Genomic DNA, 19,910 nt, shown 5'->3' with positions numbered 1-19,910 from the left:
TTTAGGATTGTTCTTTATCTGGAACCTCCCCCTAGACATTGCTACCATGGGTGACCCTGCCTGGAGTATGAGACTCCTTATGACATCACTCTCAGGTTCAAGGTGATGATCCAGGGAATGAGAGTACCATCAAAGTGATGGAATACAACAAGACAACTGGACAGAGCGTCACAAACAACTCCACCTACTGAGTCTCAAGATCTGGGATAGGGAGCAGATGCCACAAGGGTTCAGAGACACATTGATCGTCAGTCTCTTCCAGAAGCGCGACAAGTCAGACTGTAGAAACTATTGTCACATCTCCATTCTGGCAATGGCAGGAAAAATCTTAGCTCGAATCATTGCAAACTGACTCCTGCCACTCTGAGGAAATTATCCCAGGATCCCAGTGTGGCTTCCAACCATTCTGAGGGACAGTGAACATGATCTTCACCACCCGGCAACTACATGAAAAATGTCAAACAAAATCAAGTCTTACACATGAGTTTCATTGATCTGATTAAAGCACTCAAGTCAATCAATCGTAGTGCCCTGTGCACCATCCTCTCAAAGATCGGCCGCTCCAAAAATTTCATTAGCATCTTGAGGCTGCTTCATGACAATATGACTGTCACAATAATGAGAAACAACAGATTCCCAAAGTGATCCCTTATAGGTCAAAAGGAGAGTGAAACAAGGCTGCATCATTGCCCCGTCACTGTTCCGCATCTTCATCACCATGACTCTCCAGCTTATTGATGGCAAGCTTCCAGATGGTGTGAAGATTGAAAATCTTCCAGTTTGTTCTGTAGACAATCTCAGAAGACTAAAAGCAAGACTTCCATGACCCTGGTCCTGCTGCAGTGCAGATGAGGAGAGGTGGAAAAGGAGAAAGAGCAGCAAAAACTGCCCCTCCAACAGCTACCAATACTTGCCGTTCTGTGATAAGATCTGCAGCTCCAGAATTGGGCTGATCAGCCGTCAACGGACTCACACATACTAGGGTAACATGAAGACATCCTACTCGTTATCGAGTGACCACCAAGACTCCCCTGCATTCTTGAGCAATGTATTTGTACTCCTCCTTAGTCATCTGTGCAAGTTTTCACTTTTTATATGCATCTTTTTTGAGTTTAAGCTCACCAAGAACCAAGCTCACCAAGCCGGTTACCTACCATATTTGCTTTTCTTCCTGTTCATTGGGATGGTTTGTTCCTGTCCCTACAATAAGGCTTTTTTAAAATACTGCAAGTTCTCCTGGACTCCCTTCCCCTTCATATTAGCTTCCCATGGGATCCTGCTTATCAGGTCTCTGAAGGAGTCAAAGTCTGCTCTTCTGAAATCAAGGGTCTGTATTTTACTGCTCACTTTTCTACTTTTGTGAGCATCTATGCAGCAACATTACTGAGCCTCAGTACCCACCAGTGATGCCTCACAATGTTATCTAATTCAATGTTATGCATTTCAAGGACAGAGATTATTGGAATTATTTGAAATTGTGAAGTCCTGAATGGGGATGTGATTCATCCGTGTTTGCTAAATATAAAGGGGTAGTTATTGTTTTATTTCGATTGACAAGGGAATCCTGAACATTCCACAGCCCAGTTTGTAAGATGTCAGTTTTGAACCTGACACAACAGTGAGAATTTCACATTAAGATCTTCAAATTTAATTTTAAAGCAACTGAGATTGAATATGATAGACAACACAGTTGCTGGTGCACATATAACACTTGGATTGTCATAGACTTCTACTGAGGTAAATTGAGACACACTAACTGATTTTTGTTGCAACAAGGACCATCACAAAACTGACAGTAAACCAGGATTTGCAAAGTTCCCGTTCCCATGCTAACTATACATTAGGTTTCTTAATAACAGACAACATGTTGAAACCATCTCAGTGTAAAGCTGAATTTGTCTTTGTTATCTGAAATCTTTTTAACATGTCTTTTGTGGTATTTAACCTCCAAACAAAGTGTTTTGTGCCTAACAGGTTTTTTTAATACAGTAAGCACCTAGCACAGTTAACCCCATTGTCACTCTCTACACACTTTTTATTTGTGGTCATTATTTGGACAGGAAAAATGCAAACAACATATTATATAATAACTCTAGGCTCAGAAAGATTTGTGTATGTCATCTCTGACTTTCTCCACATGTTATTAAATATTTAGTTTTTAATGCTGCTTAATAAAGTTAAGTTGTTAATCTATTAAAATAATTATTTTCACTATGACCACCATTTACACACGCTTGATCATGTAGAACAAACCCCTTTAAGGGTTTCTGTTAGTTTCAATAAAAAGGAGCTATAGCTATGGTTGACAGAACCTAATATTTCATCATTTCAATTGACTGTATTAGTGTCGTTTTAAAATTATTTAACTTTTCACAGTTGTGGGAAAAGTTAAATAATTTTAACTTTACGGGGATCAGATATTTAATGACAATAGAGGAGAGTCAGAGTTAAGGCTTTATAAAATGTTATAACAAAATCTATCAGCATCACCTTAAAATATACAAATAAATCACATCCCTTTTTACTTCATACATGTTTGAATTCATTCGCTAATCCATTTGTAACAACCCCAGTTCAAAAGTTGTAATCACTGGATTTCTATCTGAAATTTTCAGTTATCAATGGACATATATTTTCATCTGTCTGTGAATGTTTGGTCTGCTCAGTGTTTACTGACATTTGTGAAATAAGAATCTAACGCTTCCAAGCCTCACTATACTCTGAGCCCCCTTCTGAGAAACTTACTTCTAGTTGTTTTCTCCCCAAGATTTCCCTTTTCACCCAAAGTCCCTCCTCTCCCAGAAGAGCGTTTTTTTATGCTGTAGACTGGAGCTAAGGAGACTAGACCTTAATTCGGGAGTTGGGGGGAACTTACAGCCCAGGGGCCAGATCCGGCCTGCAGCTCACCTAAGTCTGGCCTGTGAGGCTTGGGGCTCGTCCCTCCCCCCAGAATCCAGGAGGCCATGATGCTGGTCCAGCCCTGCACTCCCCCCACATGGCTGAAACATGAGCACTGGCTCCTCATTCCGAGGGAGGAGTGAGGCTTAGCCCTGAGCTGCAAAAGCCGGATCTAGCTTGCAGCCTCTGCCTGGCGGGAGGGAATGGGGGTAGATGGAATCAGCTCAGCCTGCTGCAGCACCTGGAGGAATGGCAAAGCAGGGAACCACTCACCTGGAGGCTTTTCCCCCCACCATCCCATTGGACAGAATCACAGAGCCATGTGTGTCCTGGGGGAGCTGCTCCAGCCTCAGGTAAGAGACCCTGCCATTACCCTCACACGCACATCCTCCCACCCAGATCCCCCCTGCACTGTACCTACTGCCCAGACACCCAACCTCGACACCCCACCCTGCTCCCGCACCCTCCCTTCTCCCATCCAGACCCTGCAATCCCCAACCCATCCTGCACCCTACCTCCTGCCAGTCCCCCACCCAAGCCCCTTCCTGCACTCTCCCCCTTTCAGACCTCACACTCCCACCACCAAATCCCTCCTGCACCCTACCTCCCACTCAGACCTAGCACCCCATCCCACACCCCAGCAGCCCTCTCTTACACATAGATCCCCTCATTTTTGGCCCCACTCCAGAGCCTGTGGCCTACACAACCTACTGGCCTTAGCTCCCCAAAGAGTTAATCTGTCCTGGGCAAAACCCTGAACCTCCATCCTCCCCTCAACTCCCTCTGGGGGGGGGGCCTGGAACGAGAGGAGTGAGGTGTCTCAGTTAGGCCCCACACCAGTGAGGGTTGGGGTTTTCTGTGGGTCAATGGCCCTGACCCAAAAAAGGTTCCCCACCCCTGCTCTAACTTCTAGCTAGATTCTACAGACTAGTGCTGCCTCCACTCTTGAGTGCCCGATATTCCTCAAAATGAACTTAAAAATCACTCTTTGATCTGAAAATTTGTACCTAGTATTGTTACAAATAATGCCAAAAACAGCCATACTTGATAGATTTTTGGAGAGAAAAATACTTGAGTTTAATAACAGTCCATCACATGCTCAAAGTAACTGTGGGCCCCAATGTTTCTCCTATGTAGTCAATTTCTCATTTTAGTTTCTGTGACTCTTTCACACATCAGTGAAGGAGAGGAAGAGATTTAAATAAAAAATTCAATTGTAAATTATTCAAACCTGGCAAAGATAAGTGAGTGATTTGAAATTACTTTTTGGAACTGACTATATTTCAAGCTGACGGTTTCCCTTTAAGTTTTAAAACAACATTATGTAAGAAGTAACAAGTTCTTATTTTTTCAAAAGCTAAAGATTGTCAAAGCAGAGATTCGATCTTGTTTTTAAGCAATATTTTACATTAATGTCCTGCTAGCTAATGCTTATGCATTCTTGGCTAATATAACAAGCCTTGTGGATAAGGCAGAAGCAATAGATGTGGTATATGTAAACTTTAGTAAAGCATTGGTAAGTCTTACATGACCTTCCTATGAATAAACTAGGTAAATGCAATGTAGATGGAGCTACCATAAGGTGGGTGCATAACTGGTTGGATAACCGTTCTCAAAAGAGTAATTCTCAATGGCTCACAGTCATGATAGAAGGGGTTAACAAGTAGGGTTCCACAGACACCAGTTTGGGAATAATTTTTTCCAAAGCTTTAAATCGGGGCCAGCAACCTTTCTGAAGTGGAGTGCTGAAATCTGACCTTGTGACCTCTATGTATGGTTACTAATAGTTCTTCTTACAGCACCCTTGTTAATAAATAAATTAAGATGCAGAGTTTTACCATTAGCTGTGGCTGGTGGCAGGAGGGAGAGCCCAGGCGTGCAGAAGTAGGGCTGGCATGTACTGGGGTCAAGCAAGCCAAGGGAGAGGAACGGGTCAGCCCTGGGGAAGCATGACCTGCAAACACCCCACTGGAATTATCCGCCTGCCTGAAGGATGGTGGCATCAATTGGTGAGGTACAAGACAGGGAAGAAATGGAAAGCAAGAGGGCTCGGCCCCCATCCCAGACAGTGGGCAGAAGCAGATCGACTAAAAAAAATCACTGACCTGGGGCAGATGGCAAGGAGTGGTGGGGGGGAAGGTGGAGGCAGAAGGGCTCAATCCCTGCATCTGGTGGGGGAAAAGGGAAGGCATGAGGGGGCAGACGGACTCAGCCCCTGTCCCTGGGGGAGGTAGGGGCAGATGGCAGAGGTTGGGGGAGGTCAGTCCCTGTCTCTGGGTGAGATGGAGCGGCTCCTCAGGGCCGAAGGGAGGGAAGAAAGTTTGCTAGAAACTTGCCTGGAATGTTTCCCACTGCAGCAGGACACGGAGCTGGGGAGCACAGCAGTGGCTCGGCAGTGGAGAGGGGACAAAGATGCTCTTGGTGGCTGCGGTGGGCTGAGTCAATTTCCTGAGGAGCTAAGCAGGAACCAGGCAGCGGACGGGGAGGCCACCTGAGCAAGGCAAAGGCACTGCACCCAGAGTGCAGGGAGCAAGGCTGAGGCTGTACCCGCAGAATGCTCCCTGCAGTGCAGGTCCCTTTGACAGAGAGGGCCTTGCAACCGCCGGTGCTGCTGCACTGACGGCCACCAGGGAGCCAGCGCCAAGCCAGGGGAGCACTCCACACAGCAGGAAGCTGGCACTGCCTGCCAGCGACAGGCACCCCACCCCACCCGGCACAGGCAGCAGTTCTCAGGCCACCGTGCGCCCCCGCCTGGCATACCAATAAAAAATGGGTGGCATGCCAGGGCTTGCCAACACATGCTTTAAATAACGGTGTAGAGAGTACAGTTATACAGTTTGTGGATGATACCAACCTGGGAGAGGTTGCAAGTGCTTTGAAGGATAGGATTATAATTCAAAGTGATCTGGACAAACTGAAAAAATGGTCTGAGGTAAATAGGAAGAAGTTTAGTAAGGACAAATGCAGAGTGCTCCACTCAGGAAAGAACAATCTGTTTCACATTTACAAAAGGGGAAGTGACTGTTTAGGAAGAAGTACTGCAGAAAGGGATCCTAACAGATCACAAGCTAAACATGAGTCAACCAAAAAAAAAAAAAGAAGCAAACGTGATCCTAGGCTGCATTAAAAGGAGTGTCACAAGCAAGACACAGGAAGAAATTCTTACACTCTATTCTGCTCTGATTAGGCCTCAACTAGAGTACTGTGTCCAGTTCGGGGGCCTGCATTTCAAGAAAGATTTGGAGAAAGTCCAGGGAAGAGCAACAAAATTATTAAATGTCTAGAAAACATGACCTATGAGGGTAGACTGAAATAATTCTCTCCTTAGTTGGGAACAAAGAAAACTAGAGGGGACATGGTAACAGCTTTCAAGTACCTAAAAGGGTATTACAAAGAGAAGGGACAAGAGGCCATGGGCTTAAATTGCAGTATGGGAGGCTTAGGTTGGATTTTAGTAAAAAACATCCTAAACTACAGTAAACTCTTTCATATGCGGCAACCCTGGGACCAGGAGGCAAGAGGTGGCTGCGGGATCCCCAACAGGATTTGAGGGAACTCTGCCAGAGTGTGGGGAGGGGGAACGCCAGGATCCATGGGCTGAAAGCCAGCTGGTGTGCCAGTGAACTCTGGCAGCCTCAGGGTGCAGGGCTCTGCCTGGGCCAGGGGAACTGCAGCAGCCTCAGGGCTGAGACCTGGCACCTCCAGCCCTGGAAACCCAGATGGGTTAACCCTGGCAGCCTAGACCCAGGAGAACCCTGGGAGTTGGCAAGCGGTGCAGTCCTACTGGCAGCTTCAGCCCAGGGGCCCTGGCTGGGTCAGGAACCCTGGCGGCCCTGGGATGAGAACCCGCAGCTCCAGCCAGGGACAGCCCCGTCCGGGGAGAGCCCGGGGCAGAGCCAGCAGGGGATGGTGCAGGTTATTTGAGAGTTCCAGCTGATCAGATCCTGGCTGAGAGGGAGTTTGCTGTACCAGGGCAGTGAAGCACCGGAATAAATCGCCTCGGGAGGCATCTTAAACAGCTCTACTGAAGAGCGGTTTAGACACCTACCTGCCAGTGGCGATGGAAATGGCGCTTGGGCCCACCAGGAGCGCTGGGGACTAGACTTGATACCCCCTTGGGGTCCCTTCCAGCCCGCTGAGCACTCGGAGAACACGAGTGGAGACCCGCACGGCCCCTCCCACAGTACGAGGGATCGACGACAATGTGCAACCACCTGCAGCTCTGCCCCCGGGGACCACCCACACCTCTCAGCCAGCCGCTCCCGCCACCTGATAGCGGGAGGAAAACCCCCTCTCCTGCCGCCCCACGCCCCCTGCTCGCGCGATACACTGCCGAGGACCCGCCGCGCCGCTCCCGGGCAGGGCCCCGACCGGAAGAGCCGCGAAAGGAGCGGGGCGGCGGGTGCTGCGGCGCCGCAGGGCGGGAGCTCAGCCTCCCGGCGGTGTTACCCCGGCAAGGGCAGCAGCGCGGGGGCAGGATGGGACCGCGGGCGCTTACCGGGCCGAGGCCGCTCGTCCTTCCCCGGGGGCGGAAGCGCGGACTGGCGAGCGGCGGGGCGGGGCCCGGCTCCGCTCTCCCCATCAGCTCCGGGAAAGGAGCCGCGTGAGTGCCTGGCAGCGCCCCCCGCGGGCTGTAACACAGGAACAGTTCGCCCCGGCCCGGCGCTGGGACAGTGACCCTGCCGAGAGCCGGGGGCAGCTGGGAAAGGCGCCGGCCGCCTCCCGCAAGGTGCCCGCCCGTGCCGTGGCGGGCGGGACGCCCCGTATTTCGGGCGCCAGAAGCCCCCCCCCCCCCCCCGCTTCTGCTAACAAAGGGGCTAATTGCCCCTCTGCGGGCCCCTGCTGGCCGGAGCGCGCGCACTCACCTGCCCTCCGGCCGCACCGCAGGGAGCCAGCAGGGGGCGCTGCAGAGGGAGCGGTATATTGGGGTGCGGGGAGGGTGGCTGACTCCTCCTTCCCGGCTCCCCAGGGCGTGGGGAGTAGGGAGCCCACCCCCCGCCGCTGCTGCACCTTCCCGGCTCCCTGAGGCGCAGGGAGCTCACTCCCGGGGCTGCCGCCCAGCTCCCCACGCCTAGCGGCTCGGAGAAGCACCAGAGCAAGCGGGGGAAGCTTCCCGAGTCTGGCCTACTAAACCCCGGGTTGTGAGCTCAACCCTTGAGCAGCCGCTCTGGGATCGGGGGCAAGTAGATTTAAAAAAAAAAAAAAATCTGTCAGGGATGGTGCTTGGTCCTGCCGAGAGTGCAGGGGGCTGGACTCGATGAACCTGCAAGGTCCCTTCCAGTTCTGTGAGATGTGTGTATCTCCACATATTTATGCTTTTTTCCATATAACTCAGCGCTAAGGAACGTTCCCGCAGCATGCCTGTGGTTTTTCAGTAATGGTGCAGATTAAAGAGGGCCCCAAGGCACACTTCCCCCCCTACTCCTGCGTGGGCTGGCAGGCAATAGGACCCTGCTCTAGCTCACACACCAGCCTGCACTGACTTTTAATGATTTTTTTTCTGTGTAACCCAGCACTGAGCAAAACTCTGCAGCCTGTCTCTGTCTTTTAGATAATGATGGGAGTTAAAGCGCCGCCCCTAAAAGCAGCATGAAAATTCTTTTGGCCGTTTATTTTCAGCAAGAAGCAGGCTGTGAAGAAAATGCACTCAGATGATGACATCACACACCCACAACGACTTGGGGAAATTTTGTTTCCCAGAAGACATTGGCACAGAATCCTAAAATGCAACAGGGTTGCGCAAGAACTGCGGGGTAGGTACCGACAACGAACTTCTGCCACAGTCAAACTTTGGCAATTTAACAAGGACACACTAAACTGACTTCAATAAATTTGAATATATACCCAAGTATAGACATACCCTTCAACACGGGCAGCTGTTTTGGGATACTACTGTATCCCAAAATAACTCCCACCTTGTAGACACAGTAGCAGTGGGGTAGCCATGTTAGTTGGTATCTGCAAAAACAATGAAAAGTCCTGTGGCACCTTACAGACTAATATATATTGAAGCATAAGCTTTTGTGGGCAAAGACCCACTTCATCAGGTGCATGCATCTAACAGTGGGTCTTTGCCCATGAAAGCTTATGCTCCAATATATCTGTTTTGTCTACACTACAGCGTTCTGTTGACAAATATTTCCCAACAGAACCTCTGTCTACAGAACGTGTCCACACTTAATACAGGTTCTCCCATCAACGTCCTCTGTCAACAGAGCGGCCAGACTGCCCGGCCCTTTGTCAACAGAACAGCCAACCAGAAGCTCTGCAAACAGGGCAGCCCAGTGAAACAGAAGCCCTTTCTGTCAACAGAGGGCTCCCCGGAGCATCTACACTATTTTTTTTGTTGACAGAATCCGTTGACAGAGGTGCTATGCCTCGTACAGTCACGAAAGAGCTCTGCCAGGAAAACTGCTACATTCTGTCAACAGATTCTCAACAGAATGCATTTGTAGTGTGGATGCTACCTAGTTTTGTCAACAGAAGGCCTTTTCTGTCGACAGATCTCTGTAGTGTGGATCCAGCTTTAGTCTATCAAGTGCCACGGGACTCCTCATTGTTTTTTTCATGTAGACACAGCCTCTGTGGACCACTAAAGTCACTCAGCTCCTATGTTTTGCCTCTGGGCCTGTAGTCTGCAGACTCACTTGAGACATCTCCTTCCTGGGCATACACACTACCACATCACTTGAGGTGTTCAGATGCTCAGCTCCAGCAAAGCCCTAGAACAGAGAAGGGCAATAAAACAGTAGTGGTTACCAGAGTTAGCTCTTGGCAAGCCACCGCTACTATATTTACCTGTGCCTCTGCAGGTACAGGCGATTGAAGCTCCCCTTTGTCATGGATCGCCATTCCTGACCAACGGGAGCTGCAGGAAGCAGTACAGACCAGGACACTGCTTCCTGCAGCCCCCATCCACAGCCAAAGGGAACTGCACTTGCCCATAGCTGTAGAGGCACAGGTAAATATAGCAGCAGTGTCCCTCTAGGCTAACCCTGGGGAACCAGATCTGATCTGTGGGCTAGTGTATGATCACCCCTGCCCTAGAAAAACTCACAAAGTGGGAGAGAGAGGCAGTTGGCAGCTAAATCACGGTGTGGAGAGAATCTAGTACGCCACCTCTGGGAATACTGACAAAATGGACCCCTCCAGCAAGTTTCATTATGAAACAGCCAGGAGTGTGGGGGACGGGGGAGGCCTGCCTTTTTGCTTTATGATTCGTGTACTCACCAAAGATATGGGAGTCCCCTAGTTTGAGACCCCTTTTGCCTGATAAAGGATTTGAATAGAGATCTGCCCCCTCTCAGCTCAAGTATATAGCAACTGTATAGCTTAGCGTTTGGGGTACTCACCCATGGGGTAAAGACCTGTTCAAATACCTTCTCTGTCAGCTGATGTATCTGTAGGCGACCTAAGCATCTATCTGAGAGGAATCGGGCTTAGAACACACCTGTATCATTTGTGCCTCCCCTTGGCTAATTTATGCAGCTCTCCTCCTAACATATCGTCTTTAAGGATTATATTCTTGATGACTGTTTCTTCCACTTCATTATATAGAAGCCCTGACTAACCCAAACTTTGTGGATTGCGGTATTAGTCCTGTGATTTAAAATACATAAATGTTAAAGCCGTCATATACTCAAAACTGCAAAACCTAAGCTCCTAAGCTCCAAGGAGTGGCGGGGAGATGGGAATCAGCTGCGCTGGTCAGTTTCCCGGCTCTGCAAGAAGAGGGGAGCTGGGAGCCATGGTGCCACATGGTTCCCAGCTCCTCCCAGCGTGCAAGATAGTTGAGTTACGTGTGGTTGCCCAGGAACGTAACCTATGCATAACTCGGGGGTCTACTGTATAAAAATTGATCTTCATTGTAGAAAAAATACAAGGGAGCTAGTAAGCAGGGAAGTTCTGCAGTGGAGTTCTCCAGATGGAGAAGACTACATGACCCTGTTGAGTTTGTGATCTTAGGCCTTGTCTTAGACACTGCCACGATTGATCCATCAGCCACAGATTTATCACATCTGATGTAGACAAAATAAATGATCTCCCGTTGATGCTGGTACTCTACCAAAATGAGAAGAGCAGCTGGAATGAAAGGGCAACCACCAGCCTTACTGTGCACAAGATGCCATGGTAACTATGTCTACTTCAGCCACTCTATTTTCATAGCCATAATAGATTGACAGCCGAGATAAGTGTAGACAAGACATTTGTTTGACTGCTGTCATGTGTTTGTTTAGCATGGTGTTTTTGAAGGGCCATGTACTGAGCTTGGTAGGCAAGGCTGAGAGCTTCCTAAGGTTGCTCTAGTCTGTAATGCTTTGGTCCTTCATCCCTTGAGGCTATCTTGACAAGGGGATAATCAATAGGACATGAGAATACCAGGATATGAAATATATACAAATAATGGTGCAGGTTGCACTGGTGGGAGAGTGGCATTATATGGGAAGGAAAGAATAGAAAAAAAATACAGCAAAAATCTTATGTGAATCAAAACATTTCTCTCTAAGGCTAGAAATCCTATGCTTGAATAAGAGTCTAGAGGTAAGAATATAATAGCCCTCCTGCCCAGGATGGTGACAGCGATGGAAATGCTAAGGGAGATTAGAGGCTACAAAAAAACCCACCCAAACCAACTATTCCTCATACTGATTTCAGGAGGGGATGTAGAGAGAAAATTCCTAGACACCGTGAATAACTGCTACTTGGAGCAGTTGTAGAGATTCCCTCTGCAACATTTTCCACTTATCTTATGCAGAACACCCTGTCCAGTTCTGTGATTAAAAAATCCAAATAAAACTCAGCTTGACTCCATATTTAGTCACTCAGATTCCTTTATTTGGCATAGAACAAAGCTATGCTGAGTAAAGCAGACTCAAGCATAGGGCATGGGTATACAGCCTACCACACATCCAAAGTTACACAAGCCTCTTCCTTTACATATATTTACACATAACATTGCATTTGCTACATATTGCACCATGCATTTTTGGACTGACATGGTTACTTTGCAGGAACCAATCCGTGGGCAGCACGCTCTGTTCATGCTCAACTTAGTCTTTACTCACAATGGACAAAATAAGGAATGCAGATCAGAAGTCAACTGTGAACTAGGTGTTCTCCCTTTTGTAAGGTAACAGAGAGAAAGCCATGCTAGTCTATATACTATCAAAACAAAAAAAGCAGTCCAGTAGTACTTGAAAGACTAACAAAATAATTTATTAAGTGATGAGCTCTCGTGGGACAGACCCACTTCTTCAGACCATAGCCATACCAGAGCAGACAATATTTAAGGCACAGAGAACCAAAAATAGTAATCAAGGTTGACAAATCAGAAAAATATTATCAAGGTGAGCAAATCAGAGTAGAGGAGCCAGGGACAGTCAAGAATTAGATTAAGGCAAGCATGCAAAAGGCCCTAGGTGACAGGCCTGTTCTCTCCTACAGACAACCTCCCAACCTTATGAGGATTCTCACCAACAACCACAGCCTATACCGCAGGAACACCAGTCGGGGAGCTTTTCCTTGCAACAAAGCCTGTTGCCAACTTTGTCCACATATCTGTTCTGGAGATACCATCACTGGACCTAAACAGGGTATTCACAGAATCACGGGCACATTCTCATGTTCCTCAACTAACATCATATATGCCATCATGTGCCAACAATGGCCAGATGCTTTGTATATTGGACAGACTTCAAACGCTCTTAGACAAAGAATTAATGGGCATAAAACAGACATAAAAATACTCCTGATTCACAAACCTGTCAGTGACCACTTTAATGGAGTGGGCCATTCTGTTAATGACCTGAAAGTTTGCGTATTACTGAAGAGGAATTAGTTTGGAACAACAGTTTGGAAAGAGAGGCTGCTGAACTCTCTCTTATATTCAAATTCAACACATTAACACGTCGTATGAACTGGGACAGGAATTTTTTTAGGTCATTATAGGGGCTCTTTTGCATACTAGGCTTAATCTAATTCTTGACTCCCCCCCCCCCCCCCGATTTTCTCACCTTGATAATATTTTTCTGATTTGTCAACCTTGATTACTATATTTGCTTCTCCGTGCCTTAAATATCGAGTCTGTTCTGATATGGCTATGGTCTCAAGAAGTGGGTCTGTCCCACGAAAGCTCATCAACTAATAAATAATTTTGTTAGTCTTTAAAGTGCTACTGGACTGCTTTTTCCCTTTTGTAAGTCTTTACTTTTCTTATTTAGTCCATATGTTCTGTTTTCAGCCTAATCATCCATTTAGCTCCCTAATTCTATTCACCAAGAAACGAGGCCACCTTCCAGGTGTTAATTATACATCAGGGCAGGCCTCGGCTACAGCAGGTAGTCTTGGAACTCACAAGGGAAGACTCAATTGATTTAGTCAGAAGGGGAGCACAGGATCGGGTTCAAGAGATGAATACAGCTGAAATGCTTGGTAATAGCGACCATAATGCAATTAAATTTAACTTTCTTGGAGTGGAGAAAATACCAAACCTACTACAGTACCATTTAACTTCAGAAAGGGAACTACACAAAAATAAGCAAGCTAGTTAAATGGAAATTAAAAGGAAAAGTCACAAAAGTGAAATGTCTACATACTGCATGGAAACTTTTTAAAATACCATAATGTACGCTCAAACTATACGTATATTTTTTTTTTAAAAGGAAAAAATGTCACCATACCTAAATATCAAGATAAAAGCGGTGATTAGAGACAAAAGGCATCTTTATAAACAGAGAAGACAAATCTGACTGAAGAAAACAGAAAGGAACAAACACTGACAAATCAAATGAAAAAGTATGATTTCGAAGGCCAAAAAAGAATTTGAAGAGCAACTAATAAAAGACACAAACTAAAAGCAATTTTTAAAGTGCGTCAGAAGCAGGAAACATGTCACTCAATCAGTGGGGTCCCACTGGATGACTGTGATGTGCGCAAAAAAAAAAAAGCACTCAAAAGACAAAGGCATTGAGGAGAAGCTAAATTAACTCTTTGCATCTGTCTTCGCTGCAGAGGATATGACGGAGATTCCCACACCTGACCCATTCTTTTTAAGGAACACTTCTGAGGAACTGTCCCAGACTGAGATGTGAATGGAAAAGATTAGAAACAAATTGACAATTTAAACAGTAATGTCATTAGACTCAAATTGTAAAAATAGACTCTGATATGTAATTTATCACTTAAATCAGCCTCTATACTAGATGACCAGGGACTGCCATTGTGTTGCCAATTTTTAAATGGCTCCAAAAATGCTCCCAGCAAATACAGGCCAGTATACCTAACTTTAGTACCAGCAAATTTGTTGAAAATGTGGTAGAGAACAGAATTCTTATATATGTAGATAAATATGATCTGTTGGGGAAGAGTCAACACATGTTTTATAAAGGGAAATCATGCCTTGCCAATCTACTAGCATTCCTCTTAGGAGGTAAACAACTATGTGGCCAAGGGTGATCCAGTGTATTTGGATTTCCAGAAAGTTTTTAGCAAGATCCCTCACCAAAGACACTTCAGCAAGTAAGCAGTGGTGGGGTAAGGAAAGTATTCTCATGCATCAGTAATTGGCTAAAAAGACAGGAAAAAATTATTAGTTTTCAGAACGGAGATAGTATCCCCCAGTTCACGATTTCTCAACATCTTTGCAAATTATTTGAAAAAAAGAACACAACAGTATGATGGCTAAGTTTCCAGATGATACAAAATTATAGAAAATATTTAAGTCCAAAGCTCACTACAAAGAGTTGCATAGGAGCCACATAAAACTGGGTGAATGGGGACCAAAATGGCAAACGAAATTCAGTGTTAATAAACACAAAGTAATACACATTGGAAAAACATAATCCCAACACCCCATATAAAGCCACAAGATGTAAATTATCTGTTACCACACAGTAACGATTATGGAGTAATTGTGGATAGTTCTCTGAAAACCATCTGCTCAATGCGCAGTTCGAGTTGAAACCAGTAGCAGAATTATAGGAATCAGTAGGAAACGGATAAATAAATCAATGTATGATAATGCCATTGTGTAAATCCATGGTATATGTACCTCAGTTCTGGCTGCCCCAATTTAAAAAAAAAAAACAAAAACACCTAGAACTGGAGAAAGTATAGAGAAAGAACAATGGAATAGTTTCTATATAAGGAGAGATTATAAAGATTTCACCTGTTAAACATGGAAAAAGAGATAATTAAGCAGGGGAGATGACAGAGCTATAAAACCACACATGGCACGGAGAAAATAACTATGTATTATTTACACCTTCACATAACACACAAACCTGGGGTCACCCAATGAAATTACTAGGCAGCAGGTTTTTAAACAAAGGTAAGTATTTCTTCACACAATGCACAGTCAGTATGTATAACTCGTTACCAGGGAATGTTGTGAAGGCAAAAAAGAACTAGACACGTTCAGAGAACAGGTCCATCAATGGCTATTAGCCAAGATGGTCAGGACTGGAACGTCATGCTCTGAGCACACTAAACCTCTGACTCTCAAATAGTGGGACTCAATGACAGAATGAATCACTCCAATTGCCCTGTTCTGCTTACCCCCTCTGAAGCATGCGGCACCAGTCACTGTTGAAAGAGAGGATGCTGTGCTAGATGAACCATTGGCCTGAGCCCACATACCTATTCTAATGTTCAGGTTACACTGTGAAGAATACTATGAGGCAGAAAAGCGCTCTTGGAAGTCAGAGAGAAGTAGTGTTCCATTACTACCTGAAAAACAGTCTCCAAAGCCTTTAATAAAAACTAGATTATGGACATCCATTACTATTAAAGCAGGTACATTCTGAAAGTTATCAGTAAGAAGGTTATGCAGTGCTTTTTATTATATCTTAATGTGGCCAATGATGTATTGTTTATTCTAGTGTAAAACAGAAATTATTTCAGGTACCATCATCTAGCTTTTAGATGACAGGGTTTTCTTTTGAGTGATAAGAATATTCATCTTTGCAAAGGAAAAAGTGAATTACAAAGAAATTTATCTGGGACGAGGGAAAGCAGATAGGCCGAAAAGACCTACTGTGACACACTAATGTGAAAGTTCTCACTATAGTGCACTGCTTAACAAACAGGCAACCATAGGCTGTCTACACTAGAGGTTTTGCTGACAAAAGGGCCTTTTTGCCAACAAAATATGGGGATTCTCCAGATTTCCAAGGCGTTCTGTCGACAGAAAGTCAACAGAACACAGCACTTCCGTTGACAGCTGTATGCTGCTCCCCATAAGGAACAACACCTATGTTGACAGAGATCTGTGGACAGAAAGCAGGTCTGAACATTCTGGGGTGGACCTTCTGACAACAGACAGAGCTTCCAGGATACTGGGTAGCCTTGTCTGCTGTGCTTCCTGTTGGCCATTTTGTTGAGATGACAGCTGGGCAAGTCCAGCTGCTCTCTTTCAACAGAGCAGATCGAAAGAGCAATCTGCTCTGTTGTGTGGCCATAATCTGTCAACAGAAGTGCTTGTCAGAAGATATCTTCCAACGAACAGTTCTGTCGACTGATCACCCTAATCTAGACATAGTCATAGTGCACTACCTCAAGTTTCTAAATGGCTTTATAGCTTCATATGGAGGGCCCTGCAGTAATTCTATCACAAATACAAAGATATGTGACTAATGAGCACTCAAGTGGAACCTAAATTAATGAATGGATAAGTATTTCTAAAAATGTTCTTTCTTAAATATAAATTAACTGTCTCAATCCTACTTGCTGTAGTCTGAGAATGTACATTCCCCTTTCAGTCTCAAAATAAAAATCCATTCACATCATGTTCATATATTATTTTTATTTTCCCATATAATATTCACAGGGTCTGTCTTATTCAAACTAACAAATGTTTTCAAACTAAAACCGGAACTGACATTTCAGGCCACAAGAAAAGGTTCTATAAACATCCAAAGAATAGTCAAAAATTGGTGTCTTATGCAGTGCGTAATTGATAAAGGTGTATCAAATATTGGGTGATTCAGTTGTGTGCCACACACCTCTTATTTGAACAATGTCCTTAACATACAAAGATGAAGCTTTAATTGTCACACACCTTAAAATGTTTTTGCCACCCACTCTTCGTTTGTGAGAATGTGTCTATTATATTCTATTAATTTTATTCAATCATTTACTCAAATATATACAGCTATGTTTAAACTTGTGGTTTTGTGCCATGTTTTTACAACAGAGAAAATTAAAGGCTTTTTAAGCTACTGCTACATAACATGGAGCATGTTATGCAACAAGATACAGGAGAATTGGTTGAATACCCAACTTAAATTTAACAGTCAATTCCACGAAAACCTCTGAAGTGGGAGGTATACTAAGCTAACAGTTCTACTTTACACATTCAAATACTAGGAAAAAATAAAAAGTCAGGAAAGAAACTTTGTCTCTATCTCTCTGTAATAGGTATAAGCCAATATTTGAATTACACCATATACAAATTTTGACAGTAACATGAAACAACTGATATAGGGAAAAAAAAACCAAACATATTTCACATCTTTAAAATAAATTTTTCATTGCAATTAAAGCTACACGTTAACTGATCTACTTACAAGTTCAAGCTTCAGATGATTACTACAGGACACTGCCAAAATTAGATCATATTTGTTTCAAATTATTGTACTGGCAAATATGCAACAGTGAACTAACTGCCTCCTTTTGCTTCATTATTGCATGTAATTAAGTTTTTAAGAATCCTGTAGATCATCAGCTTGCTGCCACACATAAGAATAAAGCAGCTAGGCGCAATCTGGAAAGAACATCACATGCAGGCAGAGGCTTGTGGCATTCAAGAAAAGAGTCCATGCCCAAGTTTATTTTAGTTGTAGTAACTAGCACTGGCATTGTTTCTACCTCTCAAAAAAAAAAAAAAGGTTGTAGTGCTTTAAAAAAAAAAATCAATACAAGGTGGTACCACCAAAGGAATTCTTAAAATTAGAAAAAAGTCTATTTTTCACCTGTCGACCTCACAATCCCTAAAATAGGGATTAGCTCATTTTTTCTTGCAAGTCTCAGATTGCAAGTTAATTGATCTACTCATAAGGATGAATTTAGTACTTCTTTTTTTTTTTTTTTTTTTTTTACTACAACCACTCCATTTTAAATTGTTTTAAATTGATGGCCCTGAGTTTTTGCCATGTGCCTAAGTATGGCATTATAAATAAACATTTTGTTTCTCCAGAGTTGGAAATGTACGAGAAACACTGGCAACATGAAAGAATTACAGTTCTTATATTGCATGCTAGCCTAAAAGTTTCAACACCTTAATATAGCCAACACTATTTCATTAATAAGAGAAAAATTAACTTGAGCATCGTTTCCAGCGTTTAGATAACAGAGTTTTCTTCTAAATGATAAGGATACCTCTGAGAAGGAAAAAGTGAATTCAAGAGCAATTTATTTGGGAAAGGGGAGGGAAAGCTGACAGGCTGAAAAGAACTTTTGTGACACATTAATGCAAAAGTTCTCATTATGATGCACTGCTTAACAACTTTAAGTTAGAGACTACTTTTAAATTAAGAGGTGAAAAAGCAGTGAGAACCCCCTACATTTTCTTGTTTTAGGCTAAATGTAGTTTTTCCTGTGCACTTGAGAACTGTAAGATTTCTTTAGTACTTCCAGACTAATTGAAAGATGTTTTTAACCTTATTTTGAAAACCATTGTTCAAACAATTTATGTACATGTTTGCAAACTTCCACATCCTAATAAAAGAAGGCTTTTCAGAGAACCAATACAGCATCTATTAAAGACATGAGCAATGATATCAAAAAAGACACCCTGAAACTTCTGAAACATTGCATGACCACTAGCAAAGAAGTGGCAGTTAGGTGCACAAGGCAACAATACATCATAATCATGAAGCCTCATCATGAAACCTATGTGCCTCACACAGATGTCCAGTGTCAATGCTGTGTTGCTTAAGCCAGTTTACCTCAGTTTTCCAAATTTTCAAGAGCCACAGCAGCATGTGTGACTAGAGAAACTGCACAATGTCAGTGACAAAACTGCAGGTTCTCCCTATCTTATTGCAATTTTTAAAAATAAAAACCCACAAAATTTTGAGTCTAATAGGATATTGAAAATTGGTTTCCTGAGTAATCTCAGTTCACAATTTGTTCAATAAAACATATTGTAAAACAGGAAAATCATTATATTTTAATGTTGGAAGAAGATCTGTCTCTTAAAATAAACCTGTTTAAATATATACCTCAGCAAATGTGAATGATGGAGACTTACCATTCTACAGAAGAATGGTATTTGTGCCAAGATGTAGTGTTAACTTGCAACAGAAAGAAAGATACATGGATTGGATTTTTCACAGCAAATCAAAACAATGCAGTTCAATGCTTTGTGATTAAAGTTTATCATATTTGCTTTTGTTTTCAATACGGCACCTTCAGCCTGTAAAGCTAAAATATCAATTTTCACATGTACTATCTTCTATACCATTTGTTTCATTCTGTATTTTCCAAAACATACCACAGATTAATCATTGACTACAAATAAAAGAAAAACGGACCACTGCTGGATGCTGAACATATCAAAAATACAGCAAGTTCTCAACTTTTCAAAATACTTCAAATAAAAAGGTGTCCCTTTCACAACCCTGACTGTATTTTGTAATTTATAATGAATGAGAAGGGTAAAAAGGTATTAAAAATGTTGCCCATATTTAGTTCTTTTCTATCTACAATTAATTGGAGAACAGCAAGTTTACAGATGAACAGTGTACAGTGGATTTGAAGCATCATTTCTCTACTGGTTATGATCCAACACGGGTTGTTGTTGTTCTTTTATCAGAGAAGAAGCTTTTGAGGAGAAATACCTGCCCAATACTAACTACTAGGAGAATGATGGCTTCTCCTATTGACCAATAAGCTACTCTAGTGTTTAGATCTTCTGCTCTGCTCCGACCTTGTGCTTCTCTCAAACGGAAATGAGTTTGATAATCAATAACAGACTTCAAAGCTTCATGAATTGAAACACAAGCAGACTCCAT

General features: G+C 43.8%; 2 protein-coding genes and 1 long non-coding RNA gene across 5 annotated transcripts in view; 1 reads left to right on the top strand and 2 right to left on the bottom strand.

Annotated features, from left to right (window-relative positions):
- The window catches only part of TICAM2 (TIR domain containing adaptor molecule 2), a 23,430-nt gene extending 15,815 nt beyond the window's left edge, over window positions 1-7,615 (bottom strand). Inside the window, exon 1 of one of the 2 annotated variants that reach the window (XM_074995201.1) lies at window positions 7,397-7,615. The gene's annotated coding sequence lies outside the window, so the exon portion shown is untranslated. Of the gene's footprint in view, window positions 1-5,234; window positions 5,400-7,396 lie in introns of those variants that run through there. The other variant, XM_074995202.1, reaches the window with a different exon arrangement.
- LOC142013598 (uncharacterized) lies at window positions 7,367-17,999 on the top strand. 2 transcript variants are annotated; one of them, XR_012645724.1, is made up of 3 exons: window positions 7,367-7,501; window positions 8,518-8,651; window positions 13,560-17,999. It is a non-coding gene; the product is annotated as an uncharacterized LOC142013598 (long non-coding RNA). The 2 variants fall into 2 exon arrangements; XR_012645723.1 differs by having other exon boundaries at window positions 7,437-7,501; window positions 8,450-8,651.
- The window catches only part of TMED7 (transmembrane p24 trafficking protein 7), a 304,389-nt gene continuing 302,446 nt past the window's right edge, over window positions 17,968-19,910 (bottom strand). The window contains exon 5 of the mRNA XM_074995200.1: window positions 17,968-19,910. Within this exon, the coding sequence (XP_074851301.1) occupies window positions 19,674-19,910 (237 nt within the window). The 3' untranslated portion in view covers window positions 17,968-19,673.

The sequence above is a fragment of the Carettochelys insculpta genome, chromosome 5 (assembly GCF_033958435.1).
Source record: "Carettochelys insculpta isolate YL-2023 chromosome 5, ASM3395843v1, whole genome shotgun sequence".
NCBI lineage: Eukaryota > Metazoa > Chordata > Testudines > Carettochelyidae > Carettochelys > Carettochelys insculpta.
Note: the sequence above shows the minus strand (reverse complement) of the source record. Positions and strands in the feature narration are given on the sequence as shown.